Here is a 15,882-nt window from a genome sequence, read left to right on the forward strand (position 1 = left end):
TACAGAAAACAGTAGTACCCCTTCACCAAACATGTTCAACATGTTCAACAATTCGCTTGCAGATATGACCAGTTGTTGTGGGAGAGCACAGTGAGTAGTCTCCAAAATTGCTGACTAGGAATTTGGGGCTAAAATAGAGTAGTGTAGGCTAGGCTTAAATTGTACTAGATAAGAGCATCTGCTATATGCTGTAAATGTAAATAATAATTTTGTATTGTAAATGGCCATTATGACAGCTGAATAATGTGACAAGTAACAAAATTCTACAAAAAGCAAATACGGCACAAAGTGCAACTTTTCCAAGCTCAAAATGAACAAAGATTTTCTGTAGTAAGGGACTAACAACATATACTTGCAACTCTTTTCAATGGATAAGAGAAAAGAGGGAAATGTTGCATGGGGAAAACTGAAAATAATTGAAAAAAGATAAATAATTAAACCTGCTCTATTAAATAAACAAAGAAAAGTGAGGGAAAAAATACAACTATTTATTCTTTATTCTTCTATAACTGTATTCTGTAATGATTTATAATTCCACTATCCCCTGTCACCCAGAAGAAGATGAGTTCCCTTTTGAGTTTGGCTCCTCTCAAATGTTGTTTCTTTGCACTGTGGTCTCTGGCTTGCTCATTAGGTATTTAAATCTACATCTGGATTTTTGTAAAGCTACTTTGTGGCAATGTCTATTGTTTAAAGTGTTATACAGATAACATTGAATCGAAATGTTAGCATACCAACAATTTTCTGTTAGGAGTTCTGATATCTCCTAGCTTGTAGTATCTCCAGCAATTGTAACAAAATGCAGTGTCTTCCTAAGTATAACCTCTAATTTTGTCAGAAGGAATAGTTGCTCATGAAGCTTTTCTCTCAATGTTGATGGTAGGTCACATTTTTCAGCTTTGTCCATGTTGTCAAATACAGTGTATTTGTAATTTGAGTCTGGGACCTATTAAATATTACAACCTATTTAGGTCACAGGTTAAATAATTTGTAATATTTAACAGGTCAAAGACACAAAATGAAGAAATACATTGTATGCGGTTAGACATTTCATGACATTATCTTGGTGAGGAGCGATTTCATGCTTCTATCTGGGTGAAGAATCTTTTCGAGATATTGGACATCAAGAGTTTTGACATACCAGCTAGCGAAAGAAATTTGTATTTACAGCTCAACAGGGTCTACACTGTAAGTTTACTTCAAATCATATTATAAACATTCTGACATGTATAAATTTGATTTTGAGCATTGACCAAACACAGATAGAATCTTATTATTCTGTATGATCAAATACAGTTTGATTTTACAAGGTTCTATCTGGTATATATATATGGTATAACTCAGTACAGACAGACATTCTGAGCCTGTTAAGACCATATTTTGATCATAAATGCTATTCATTTATTCAGTATATTCTCTCAGATCTAAAATAAAAGATATTTCAACATTTCTGCGTGTATGAACTTACAGTCACCTGCCCTTGGCCACAGATGTCTATGGCATTGTCAGAAATCAAATCGCTAGGGCAAATGTTTTTTTTTTTTTTTTTTTTTTGGGCCACTTGGGAGCCCCCTAAGATGTTTAATTTTTTAAAGCCTGAATTTTTTTCTAGACTACTTTACCTTGAAATTTCTTTGTAAAACATTAAAAAAATTCCCTAACGGCAGTGGCCTCTTTCAGCAGGATAATGTTCCCTGCCACTCTGCAAAAATTGTACAGGAATGGTTTGAGGAATATGACAAAGAGTTCAAGGTGTTGACTTGGCCTCCAAATTCCCCAGATCTCAATCCGATGGAGCATCTGTGGGATGTTCTGGACAAAAAAGTCCGATCCATGGAGGCCCCACCTCGCAACTTACAGGACTTAGGGCATCTGCTGCTAATGTCTTAGTGCCAGATATCACAGCACACCTTCAGAGGTCTTGTGCAGTCCATGCCTTGATGGGTCAGAGTTGTTCAGGTAGCACAAGGGGGACCTACACAATATAAGGCAGGTGGTTTTAATGTTATGGCTGATGTCTGTGTGTATGTGTGTCTGTGTATATGTGTGTGTGTGTGTGTGTGTGTGTGTATATGTATATATATAATATGTATGTATTTATTGTAAAATCAGCATGTACAGTAGACCTGTACTGTACCTGTATTGTGCATTTTACTTTATATTACCCTCATGGAGCACATATAGAACATCTACATCTAAAAGTAACTTTCTTCTCCACCTTGCCATACCAAAGCTTTTAGCTTGTTCTTATCTTTCAGAGTGTGAATAGAATGTGGATATTGATTGGTCAAGGCTGTCTGTTTTGCATTTCTCATATGTTCATCCTAGATGATTGGCTGACAAATAGAACAATAACACCACAGGATAATAAAATATCCCCCAGTGATCAAGTTTATGCTGTTAGCTCATTTTCAATCAAAATGCCAAATAAAAGCTTATACTGAGCTCATGAGTTTATTTTTTTTCATGTTGCTCTTATTTATGGAAAATAATTGATGGGTTTTTTTTTTACTTGTACTCTGACCAAGGCAATATTTCTATCTTTCAGATCTACAAAATCAACATAGATCACCTTGGCCTTGAGCACCAGTCTGTGTGGAACTAGCAACACAGGAAACGACATGGGTACACCAGGTTCAGGACGAAAACGTGCACCTATCAAGGACCGATTCTCTGCCGAGGATGAGGCCTTAAGTAGCATAGCGCGAGAGGTAAGTTGTTAATTTGATACAGTGTGAGTGTATGTGTGGTAAGATTAGATTATAGAAATTTGTCATTCTACCGATATACAAGTATGCCAATAGTTTATTTTAAGGAAGCAGTCTTTTCAGGCTTGATCACAGCCTAAACTTTTTTTCAGCAAAAGAAAAATTCTAACTTGCCTGTTAATGAAAAATAAAAGAAAGAAAATACAATAACGTAATCTATCTTCCTAACATAAACAATTAATAAAAATAAAAAAGAGAAATGAAACTCCTGGCCCTTACAGCTTCCTGGCTAATGTTAGTTGCATATATACTATAGAAAAATATAGACTATAGACTGTTGAAAGAGGCCGTTGCCTTTAGGGAATACCACTGGACAATGTCACAAAGTATATAAATTCAGAATATAAATTTTAAATTTATTAATGTGTCCCTAATGAGCAAGCCAGAGGAGATGGTGGCAAGGAAAAACTCCCTGAGATGATATGAGGAAGAAACCTTGAGAGGAACTAGACTCAAAAGGGAACCCATCCTCATCTGGGTGACAACGGCTAATAAGTACAACTATAAATAATTTCTTTCTATAACTGTGCACTTCATGGTCAACAAGTGCAATTGTGTAACCAGGTAATTCATTATAGTTTTCAAGTTCATCAAACTGTTTAATGATGGAGACTTGAGTGCAAAACCTTTCGTGGCAAATTGCAGTTCTAATGCTATCATAGCAATTGTAGTCCTAGGCCATCGTAGCAAAACTGTTTGTATCAGTTGCAGTCCGAAGCCGTTGTCATGGTTTGTAAGTGGTACCATCCACAATAATCTCATGTACAGTTGAGGTCAAAAGTTTACATACCCCTTTCAGAATCTGCAAAATGTTTATTATTTTACCAAAATAAGAGGGATCATACAAAATGCATTGTTTATTTAGTGCTGACCTGAATAAGATATTTCACATAAAAGATGTTTACATATAGTCCACAAGAGAAAATAATAGTTAAATTTATAAAAATGACCCCGTTCAAAAGTTTACATACCCTTGATTCTTAATACTGTGTTGTTACCTGAATGATCCACAGCTGTGTTTTTTTGTTTACTGATAGTTGTTCAAGAGTCCCTTGTTTGTCCTGAACAGTTAAACTGCCTGCTGTTCTTCAGAAAAATCGTTCAGGTCCCACAAATTCTTTGGTTTTCCAGCATTTTTTGTGTATTTGAACCCTTTCCAACAATGACTGTATGATTTTGAGATCCATCTTTTCACACTGAGGACAACTGAGGGACTCATATGCAACTATTACAGAAGGTTCAAATGCTCCAGAAGGAAAAAACATGCATTACGCATGGGCACTCTGACCAGTCTGCAGCTACACAGCCCCATACGCAGCAAGCTGTGATGCACTTATGCGTTCTGACGCCTTTCTATCATAGCCAGCATTAACCTTTTCAGCAATTTGTGCTATGGTAGCTCTTCTGTGGAATCGGACCAGAATGGCTAGCCTTCGCTCCCTACCTGAATCTATGAGCCTTGGACGCCTGTTACCTGTTTGTCGGTTCACCTTTTGTCCTTCCTTGTACCACTTTTGGTAAGTACTAACCACTGCATACTGGGAACACCCCACAAGCCCTGGCGTTTTGGAGATGCTCTACCTAGCCATTGTAACTTGGCCCTTGTGAAGTCGCTCAGATCCTTACGCTTGCCCATTTTTCCTGCTTCAAAGGCATTATCTTCGAGACCTGACTGTTCACTTGCTGCCTAAAATATCCCACCCCTTGACAGGTGCCATTGTAATGAGATAATCAGTGTTATTCACTTCACCTGTCAGTGGTTTTAATGTTATGGCTGATCGGTGTATGTTACAAAGATTTTTGGCTTGAGAATAGGTAAACACACTAATCTCACATGTGAGATGAAAACACGGACAACCGCAAACAGTGTTATTGCACACGGGTTTGGGTGTCGGTGATGCAAAGAGGAGGTGGAGCCATGAAGCATGTTGGCATTTCCCTTTCATCCAAATGTGAGATCTCCGCAGGTCCAGTTGGGGATATGCTCTTCATTAGTGCACCTATAATTGATCAGACAGAGGGGCAGAGAAAACCGAACCACCAAAAGTATGATATGGTACCTGCACTGAACTGCAAATCACATTACATCCCAGGAAACAACATAAAGGTCTTGATAGCTTGTGGAAAGAAGCTGTTTCGGAATCAGGTGGAATTGATCTGGACATTTTGGTATCTTCTGCCAGATAGAAAGTCTTACATCTCCAAACAGACTGTAGTTGATGAGTCAAGAACTCAATCCAATTTGAGTCAGGAATTCAATCCAGTAGCCAGTTGCAGATGGAGGGAGTAAACTCCAGCAGGTTGACAAATTAAGGAGATAAAAAGTTGAATTCAAGCTTTGAATTTGCATTTTATAGCTTTTCATGGGAACTCTCACTATGCGGTCCAAAGTGGTTTTGTGTCATTCTTTGTCAAAGTCTACAATCAAGAACTTCATGAACATGAATACAGATAGTTTATCTCAAGATGCAAACTACTGGTAACACTCAAGAACAGAAGAAAGGCCAAATTAATTAGACTTTGCTTAAAAAAAAAAAAGCCTCTAAAAAAGCCTGCCCAGTTCTGATGCAAGATTAACTTGTACCAGAATGATGGGTAGAGAAGAGCATGGAGAAGAAAAGGCAGGGCTCATGTTCCAAAGCATACCTCATCATCTGTCAAACATGTGGAGGCAGTGTTATGGCATGGGCATGCATGGATGCCAATGGAACTGGGTCACTGGTGTTTATTGATGTGTGTTTATTGAAGATGGCTAATGAGCCAAAGCAACCCAAGGTCTTCTTAAGGAAAAGAAGTGAAATATTCTTAAATTTCTCATGACCTCAACCCGGTCGAACATGCTTTTCACTTACTGAAGACAAAACCAAAGGTAGAAAGACCGCAAACAAGCAGCAACTGAAGGCAGCTGCAGTAAAGGCCTGGCAGTTTGTCTAATTTCTTTTGAGCCTGTGAAAATGGAGGGGCTCTGCAAAAAAAAAGGCTGTGTAAGTTCTTTAATGCAATATTTTTGTTAAACCCCTTGAATTAAAGCTGAAAGTCTGCACTTCAATCACATCTTGATTACTTCATTTCAAATCCATCGTGGTGGTGTAAAGAGGCAAATTTACGAAAATTGTGTCGCTGTCCAAATACTTATGGACCTGACTGTATGCTCTCTTCTTGTTAAGGTGGGACAGGGCTAGGGGTAAGTGAGTGGACTGGTTTGAGCAGTATACAAACTGACAAGGGTCAAGCCAGGTGGAGGTGAGGCTCTGATATGTCCCATTACCATCTTCTCAAAGTACTTCATGATGACTGAAGTGAGTGCTGCAGGTTGTTCGTCATTCAAGCATGTCATGGTAGACCTCTTTGGCATGCGTATGATGGTTGTTGATTTGAAGCAACTGGGCACCACCACCTGCCTCAGAGAGATGGTGAAGGACATCAGTCAGCTTTTCAGCGCATTCACAACACAAACCTTCTTTTATTCAAGCCATTCCTTTGTAGTTTTTTTAGCCCTGTGCTTTGGCTCCTGCTAGAGTGGAAAAACATATATTTTCACTCTAAATTCAGAGGTCTGGCTGACTGGAACAGGTTTTCCTAAACAATTTGCTTATATTTGACTCCATCCGTGTTGCCTGTGATGGCAACAAGCTTTTCTGTTCCTCTTGCTGAAAAGCACCCATACTGTACAGCATGGTGCTACCACCAACTTGCTTGATCACAGGAGTCTTGTTACCTGGGTGTTGGGCTGCATTTGGCTTGCTCCAGACATTATGCTTTGGCTTTAGCCCAAATGACTCAACTTTAGTCTAATCAGACCACAAAGTCTAGTTTCAAATGCTCTTGTATCTTCAAGCATGGCCTTTCTCAGAAGTGGCTTCCTTCTTGCCACTCTCCCATAGAGGCTGAATATGTGAAGAACTGATGAAATTTGTTGAGGTCTGCACAGGTTCCCCTATTTCAGATACTGAACTCTGTAACCCCTTTTAATGTTGCAGCTGGACTCTTGGACACTTCTGACAATTGCCCTTCTGGCTTTGTTTTTTCCACTTTGTTATAATCAATTTCACAGTGCTTCTAACAAGATTCAATGCTTAGATGATGTTTTAAAAACTTCCTTCATCCTTTGTCCTCCTAACAACTTCATCTGGAACCTTCATGGGCAGTTCCTTGGTCTTCATGGTCGCAGGACTGATCTGATCTGCCATTTTAGCTGTGAGACCTTCCAAAGTCATAGCTATTTATTGAGCAAGCGTACAATTGGGATGTGGATTTAAATGGGTGGATTTAAAATGAACACAGGTGTAGCCTGATTAACAAGTTTAAATAATTTAACATTTCACAATTTAACAGTTCAAAGTAACATAAAGAAAGCCAAAAAACAAGCCTTATAGTAACAAGCCTGGTGCTTGACCATAGAGAGGGTGCAGTCCAGGTCCCAGAGTGGAACCTTGTTACTCAGGAATGGTAGCAAAAGGGAGCTTTTGTCAAATTTTGAAATGGAGTGAGTTGGGGGAGCAGCTGCCTACCACTAGGACTGTCTTGATTGAAATTTCTTGTCTTGAAATTTGGCTGACGATTAATTGTCTAATAAATATTTGGGATTATGACCATTAGTTGTCTGTTTTAGGGCTTGCAGACATTTTTTGTGTGCTTCATTTATTAAATAATTGTCATTCATTATTGTGATTATTTAATTGAATCCTTTATAATTTAATAATTATAATCCTTCATAATTTAAATCCTGCTCTTTAATGGCTTGGTAGATTACGGGAAAGGAACACCAGCATGTTGAGTTTCTCTGGTTTAAGACAACATTTACCTGGGGTCACAATATTGCCAGCTGTACTGAACATTCTTTCTGAAGCAGTACTTGTTGCACAAATGCACATGTACTTTCTTGCCAACTTGGAGATTAAAGGAAACCTTGATTTGTTGTGTCGCCACCATATCATCTGCTCAAGTATCTAGTGCTTCTTCCTGTAGGTTCCGTATCAGTCTAGCATCAGTAAGCACTCTTTTTGGTAACCCATGTGTTGAGCTCTTATGTTCTGCAGCAGATCACACAGCCTCTTCTTTTTTTGCTGCAGGAGACCCATCATCCTCTGCAACAGATCTGTTAGACACTGTAAAAAGTGAAGGGCAGCTGTTACCTTAAGCAGTGGTGTCTATGTGATATAAAAAATGACTTTTGTTAGTGTAACCTTATGCAGTCATGTTCACATGTTCATTGAAGTACTTCGCTTAAAATGGCTGTAATTCCTAAATGGTATTTATTTATTTAATTCCTAAATGCCATATATGGAATCTCTTAAAATAAAGCTGAAAGTCTACAATTCGATCACATCTTGATTGTTTTATTTCAAATCCATTGTGATGGTGTATAAAGGCAAAATCACAAAAACTCTGCCGTTGCCCAAATACTTCCGGACCTGACTGTACCAGTACTAAACTATGTTGGGGGACGTTGGTCTCCATCTGTGCCTTTTTCAGGCCTCTCTTCTTTATCCAGCTCATACTGAAAGTGTTTAACAGATTCCTACACAGTCCTAGGGCACGGGCAGTGCGTTCTTTCTCACTTGCTGTGGCATTTGTGACAGCCAAATGGCAATTATGGCTAAAGCAATTCAGCCATGGCCAGCCAAGTTTGCCCACTGCAGCCACAATATTAGCACCATTATTTGTGGTTATGCAGGACATTTTTTCTCATCTAATGCCCAATCTGGTAAAATGCACATTTCTGCAAGTGTGTCAGCTGTATGGTTCTCTGAAGTGAGTCTTGTTTCTAGACACTTTGACTCTGGAATCCAGTCAGTTGTGAGGTAATGTACTGTTAAGTTCATGTACGGGGTCAGATTTGCACTGGACCACATGTCTGTAGTGGCTGAATAAAAATCAATTTCTTTCAGATCATTAAGAATATCATCCTTCAGTTTGCTGTACAAATTTGAGATGGCTGTTTTGGAAATGTATGTTTTTCCTGGCAATTCATACTGCTTGTCAAAGTTCTGAAGCATTTCTTTAAATGCTGGTTTTTCTAGTAGGTCATTTACCACTTTAACCAGTGTTGTCTCTGTGCTATGATGAAACCTAAATCCTGACCAATACATTTCATGAATGTTATTTCTGTGTAGGTATGAGCACAGCTTCTGTGTGACAACCTTTTCTAAGATCTTTAAGATAAAGGGGAGGTTTGATATTGGCCTTTAGTTGGACAATTGACAGGGGTTGATGTCAGGTTTTTTTAATCAGGGGACTGATAACTAAATGATTTATGTATATAGCAAGTCCTAAGGGACGAATTGATTATTTTTAGAAGAGGTTCAATTGCTTCTGGAATTATCTGTTTTGAAGAAACATGTAGGTAAGGAATCTAGTATGCGGTTGACGATTTTGATGAGGAAATTAGTGACATTTGTTTGGACTCTCGAAGGGGAGTAAAACATTCTAATCGTTGATCTGATATTGATATTAAATTATATTAATATTAAATATTTTATTATTATCTATAAGGTTAGTTATAAAACTATCTGGTTTTAAATTAATAGTCTGAATTTTTTGCCTGATATTTTCAATTTTGCCATTGAAAAAATTTATGATATCATCGCTGCTATACAATGATTGTGTGCATGTTTCTGTTGTGGTCTTATTCCTAGCTAGTTTTGCTACAGTATTAAATAACAATCTAAGATTATTTTTGTTATTTTCAATTAGGCTGGAATGATACATTGATCTAGTAGCACTAAGAGATTTTCTATAGTTCAGGAGGCTCTCCTTCCATGCTGTTTGAAATACTACCAATTTAGTTTGAAGACATTTACGTTCTAACCTTTGAATGGTCTTTTTTAAGGTGCGACTTAAGGTGTGACTGTTATACCAGGGTGCTAGTTTTTTCTCTCTAAATATTTTTCTTTTAAGTGGAGTTACCTTGTCTAGCATGTAGCAGAATGTTGACTCTAAGCATTCAGTTGCCTGATCAAGTTTTTTGGGATCAGACGGTGATCAAATCATGGATGATAACTCTGGGAGATTATTGATAAAACTTTGCAGTAGCTGACGCGAATGTACGTTTGACGCTGTATGTGCGTATATTATTATTAAGACAAATTTTTAAATGAGATGAGGTAATGATCTGAGATAGCTTCAGACTATGGAAGTGTGACTGTATTTTCTATATTTAATCTGAATGTTAGTATTAGTGTGTGTCAGTAGTGTGTCTACCAGTATGAGTGGGTCCTATTACATTATGATTTACCCCTACTGAATCTAGAATGGGCACAACTGCTGTTCTGAGATCGTAGCAGTGTAGGCTTCAGATCAGTTAATATACAGACACAGTATTTGGATACAGCTACAACATTGACCATACTAAATGCTGTTTTGAGAAGGTAATCATCAACAATAGAGTTATCACTAATGTTAACTGGCTAGCTTGTTGCAAGCACTGCTCGCTATTGTCCGCTGACTAGCTTTCAGATGCCATCTGAAGCCCTGCCACTGTAAACAACAACATAACTTCCCCCAACTCAAGACCTTCTCATTCCCAAAATATCCCCTCAAATGACAGCAGGAGTAAAGGTATCCACTCTAACACTAAACAAACTAACTTATTGTGAGCTCTGTAGTAAAGGCATCATGACTTTAAATATTGTCATTAGAGCATAGTTCTCTTTAGCATGTAACAGTGTACAAAGCCCACAACAAACCAAATCTGAAATGCGAAACAATTTCGGGCAAGAGCTCTTATCCAGTCTTGGTGATGCAAACTGGTCTTTTAAACTGTTAATTTACGGCTCATAAAGAATAAGATTTTAGTACAAATATGAAAGTCATGTCACAAATACAACTGTAGATCAGACTGTCAGAGCAAAGTTCAGCTAATAAATCAGACATTCACTTTCGGCTCCATCATAAATTTCTTCAAGTACTTGTTAATAAAGTCCAGTGCAGACGTTGGTTACTCGAACCCACGGTTCTCCCCTCTGGTAGAGAGATCCTCAGCTCTGCTGGATAGTAAAGTTTGAACTGGACGTTTGGATAGTCACAGAGCTGTCTCTTAACAGCGTTGAGTTCAGCTTTTCTCTTCGCTACTGAGCTAGCATAATCGGGAAGGATGCATACAGTATTGGGCCTCTCAGTAGATGGCTTAGTCGAGGCCTTGTTGTGGCCTACTTGAATTTATTGACATTTGATCAATTAGGTGCCATTTCAGATACCTTTACTTGTCCTGAGTGTTAGTAAGATGTTCAATGACTGGCAGTAAGATAGAAACCAGTGCTCAGAATGCTATGCCTATGCTTAAACCAGATAATCGCAGCTCAAAGGAGCTAAAGAATATACATCCATGTGTGTTAAACAACGTAGAACATGACACCTATGGTGGCAGTCACGAAAGCCCAAGCCATGACACTACCTCCACCATCTTTCACAGATGAGATTGTATCATTTGGATCATGAACAGATCCATTCTATCTCCACACTTTGGCCTTTCCATCACTTTGATAGAAGTTAACACTGGTTTCGGAACGTCTGTGGCTCATCTCTGTATTTCTTTGTGAAGTCCCTGATTCTTACTGCTGAGGAATGGTTTGTATCTTGTGGTATGACCTATATTTATGCTCTCAAAGTCTTCTTCGAATGGTGGCTTGTGATAACTTCACCCCTATCCTGTGATTGTTGTTGATGATGTCACTGACTGTTGATTTTGGGTTTTTTTTTTCACAGCTTTCACAATGTTTCTTTCATCAGCTGTTGTTTTTCTTGGCCGACCCATTTGGTGTCTGTTGCTTAGTACACCAGTCATTTCTTTCTTTTTTTTTTTAAGGCATTCCAAATTGTTGTCTTGGCTATGTGCAATGTTTGCAATGCCTCTGACTGATTTTCCCTCTTTTCTCAGCTTTTCTCCCATAGACAGCTCTCTGATCTTTGTGTTGGCTTATCATTTTTAACAAATAATGCAGTCTTCACAGGTGAAACTGAAGGCCAAAACCTAGAGCAGTTGTTCAGAGCTATTTAGTCTGTAAACAAGCAATCTAACAGGGCACATCTGGGTAACAAGAAACACCCGTCAATCCCATGTTCCAATATTTTTGCTTGGCTATAAATTGGGTGGTCTTGTACAAAATGTGCTATGTTCTGTATCGTTTAACACATGTATATATAAATACCATTAAATAAAAGCTGAAATTATAAACTCTCTTCTCATATTCATCATTTGATCTCAAACCCAAATGTCTTCAGTCCACAGCAGAAACAAACTAATTGGCCTTGCTGTTCCAATAGTTTTGGAGGGGACTCTATGTGTATATAGATAAAATCAACAGGTACTGATGTCTAAAGTTCAAAAGAAAAAAATGAGTAGGACTAATTAACATATGAACAAAACATTGTTCAGTCATGTCATAATATCTGGAATGAAACCACCATGCCAAACACTTGGGAAAGCAGGGAAGAAGCTTATAATTACGTTCAAAGTTGTCCGTGGTTGATGACTGAGATGCACGGCCAACAGCATCCAGTTGTTGGGTGGTCCCTCTGGGAATCGCAGACGAGGACACTGAGTACTTGAATAAGTATAAGTTTAGCTGACTTTGATGTGGGATTAGCTAAATGCTGCAGTTGATTGTCGGGAATCAATGCTTTCCCAACCCACAACTACACTTAGAATCTGGATGTGGGGAGGACTCCATGCTTCATCACCTCAATGTTGATTGGTCATTGTGACACTGACAGGTTTGCTTGGAAATGAGGAGACAGTAGGAGCAGGCTTGGGACAACTCAACTCTCATCTCTCCCCTTTTTGTCCTTACCCCACTCCTCACTGAAACACATAACACTCGTTAGAAAAGTCCTGCACAGGTGTAGATACTTACCATTCTCTTTTCCTCTGTAAGGAATTTTAGCTCATTTAGATTAAGCCGATGTATTCTCCACCAATATATGTACGAGATTAGCAGATCAGCTCAGAAGGGGAAATTTGTAAACTTAATCTTTTAATAGCTGATCAACTATTCGTCCAGCGATAAGTTGAAATGAGTGTATTTATTAATTGTGTATGGGATATTACCTCTGTGGCCACCGGCAATATCCTAAATATAGTGAAACACTATATGAAGAGCACAGTAACAAGATCGGCAGTTTAAGTCAATAAATTTGAAGCACAAAGACACAAGACACTGGCCTTTAAAAATCAGACGAGACTTTATTACTATTCTAAAACACAGAAACTAATCTAACACACACGCGTAAACAGGGGTGAAAATGGCTTTGAAAAGAGAGTGAATGAAATTCCAAGTTACTAGCAGTTTCTCAGACCATGACCTGAATGAACCATCAACTTATGAGTTTGATTTAACATTCGCTTCGTTTAGAAGGGCTTTAAACTTGTACTATACTTGCGTTTGTGTTGCCAGGGATTCCCTCGTTGCGTTGTTGTTCGGAAGAATTTTCCGGCGATGTTGATTGGTTGGCGGTCTGGTTGGCCTTATGTAGCGTCTTGAAAGACCAATGAGGAAGATAAACAGAGTGAGGCGCGAACCTGGCGGAGTTTCGTAGGCGGGTTACAAAACTTTGAAGAATGGTTCACAGCGGTGCGAAGGCAAGAGTTGGAGGCTTTGCAGGAACCAGTCTGGATGCGGAGTCTCGGAGCAAGCGTGATCTCCTTGTGATGAACTTCTAAAGCTCCTTCTAAAGCTCAGATGTGGATGGAGACTCTCTTGAGCTGTTAGTTGAAGAGAACTCCTTGAAGATGTTGGTAAAGGCTCTCTGAAGATGTTGATGGACTCTTGCACAGGTGTTTTGGATGAGACTCTTGCAGAAATGTGTTGGACGAGACTCTTGCAGAGATGTAGTGGACGAGACTCTTGCAGAGGTGTAGTGGATGAGACTCTCTGCAGCGATGTGTTGGATGAGACTCAGAGTTTCCTTTGTGTCAGGGGGTTTTAACCCTTTCCAGTTGGGTTGACCCCAAAGTGTTTGCTCCAATCAGCAGGATCTTGGGGCAGGGTGTAAACTGTATTCTCCTCCTCTGACACTAATTAACATTCTGGTCTCTGAGTTATGTGCTTTCCAAACTTTGCACAAGGTTAAGTTAGAACTTTGTAAAGGAATTTGGTAACATGCATATAAGACATCGTACTCAACTTCACGTTATACCAACCCTTAGGAATTTCAATAGTGATCACACACATACCAAACATGACATACCTGCTGTTACTGATACACACACAAACACTATGATCCCTGTTAAACGATCAAAAAGCATCATAATGACCTGGTGGCTATAAGAATGACACACAAACGGAATGACATTAAAAGAGGCAACAAGTTTCCAAACTATGGTGCATCATCTTAAAAGTCATTGTCCTAATAGGAGATGTAAAGTAGCCTTATGTAGTCTGTTAAAGCTGGGTTCTGTGGAATGTGTGAAGGGTGGTGAACTTTGTGTTTCTGGGGAGAACAAAGGTCTCATTCCATGAGGGTCCTTGGGTGAGTTCCCCCCCCCCCCCCTTTTCTGTAGTTATCAGTTTTAGCATCGTGTTGGGTGAGCCATCTGGTCTTGGCCAACAGCCTAGATCAATAAGTTTGACAGAGGTTCCTCTTGGCTGAGAGGGTTCATCCTCTGGTCAGGGATGTACTGTCTGTTGCTGATTGTTCACAGGACAGTTGAAATCCAGCAATCAGTAAACAAGTGGTAATTAACTTGGGTCTGCAAAGTCTGGGAGCAGGATTCCTAGTTTTATGGCTTCTTTGCTTTCCTTGCCTGTTCACTTCAGATCCTACGCCTTATTCTACCCATCAACCATCGCCAAAGCCATGGGCACCACCTCTCTCCATGGTTTAAGGAGGTTGAGGTGGTATATCTGCCACGCCCTGCCTCTGTCTGTTCACCTTGACTCAGTCAACATCTCTGACTCACTGTGTGACCTAGAAGGACCCTTGCCACTTGGTGAGTAATTTGGAGCTCGATGTGTGTAGTAATATGAACACTTTATCTCCCTTTGAAAACTCACGTAGCCAAGTGCCCCTGTTATACAGCAGGGATTCACGTTCTTGTGCCTGTGCCAAATTCTCCTGTGTTAATTGCCCTAATGTGGGGAGTTTTGCTTTCAGTACTGAATTTCACTCTTGCTCTCTGAAGGTTCCCTCCTCCCAATTTTCTCTGACTATGTCTAAGACACCCGAGGCCTGCGCCCAATTCCAAGCTTCCTCTTGTATGAACTTCCGAATTATATTTTTAAGGGTTTGATTAAACTGCTTGACCAGTTGATCCTTCTGAGGATGTTAAAAGCTGGTACAAATCAATTTAATCCCTAAGAGTTCATATAGTTTGCGAAGGTGCATGACAAAAACGTGATGCCTTGTTCGGTCAGGATCTCTTTCGGGATCAGAACCCAAACTCGCCCAACCCCTGGTGAGGTCTATACCAATTCTTTCGAAGGGGTCCTCGAATAATGGAAGGGGGCGCAATGGCACTTTTGGGATATCCGGCGGATTCACCAGATGGCATTTGCCACATGCCGCATTCCACCTGTCAACATCGCTGCTAATGCCCAGCCAGTAGAAGCGGGCCATGAGACGGTTCAGTGTTTTGTCCTGCTGTGTATTCACACTGACCGTCATTTACTTTCACTTGGTTGAAGGTGTGCTTGAGGGTTTCGTCTTGTGTCTGCTCCAAAGGGTAATCCCTGAGGGAAATCTCCCTGAAGGGCAGGAGGACAGAGCCATTTTTACACTTCACGCCCCAGTTGGGACCTGGACCAACGCCCCCATTACCATCACATGGCATTGGTCCTGTAAATGCCGGGTTCTCTGCCTGGGCTTGGAGAACACAGCTCAAGGAGGGCCTAATGTTGCGTCTGGTGGATCCCGGTGGAGACTTGATGATCTCGGCAAGTGGCGAGGACTCCATGACGGTGGATCTTCCTCAATTTCCCAGGTTTTGGTACCAGTGTGGAAATAATGAGACAGTAGGAAGGCTTCGGACAGCTCAGAAGGGGCTCTTTATTCTTCTGGTTTCTTTTCTTTCACTTTTCAGCAATATTCTCTCACTTGGCAAATGTAGACACACACGTGCACATACACTATGCTGCTCAGCTCTCTCTCCTGTGGCTCTCATCTCTCCCCTTTTTAT

At 39.8% G+C, this 15,882-nt stretch overlaps 1 protein-coding gene across 24 annotated transcripts in view; it reads left to right on the forward strand.

Annotated features, from left to right (window-relative positions):
* The window catches only part of lrrfip2 (leucine rich repeat (in FLII) interacting protein 2), a 113,928-nt gene that overhangs the window by 18,841 nt on the left and 79,205 nt on the right, over positions 1 to 15,882 (forward strand). For all 24 annotated transcript variants that reach the window (XM_053232588.1, XM_053232585.1, XM_026936128.3 and 21 more), the window contains exon 2: positions 2,549 to 2,711. In XM_053232588.1, the coding sequence (XP_053088563.1) occupies positions 2,622 to 2,711 (90 nt within the window). In that variant the 5' untranslated portion in view covers positions 2,549 to 2,621. The remainder of the gene's footprint in view (positions 1 to 2,548; positions 2,712 to 15,882) is intronic.

The sequence above is a fragment of the Pangasianodon hypophthalmus genome, chromosome 3 (genome assembly GCF_027358585.1).
Source record: "Pangasianodon hypophthalmus isolate fPanHyp1 chromosome 3, fPanHyp1.pri, whole genome shotgun sequence".
NCBI classification, from domain to species: domain Eukaryota; kingdom Metazoa; phylum Chordata; class Actinopteri; order Siluriformes; family Pangasiidae; genus Pangasianodon; species Pangasianodon hypophthalmus.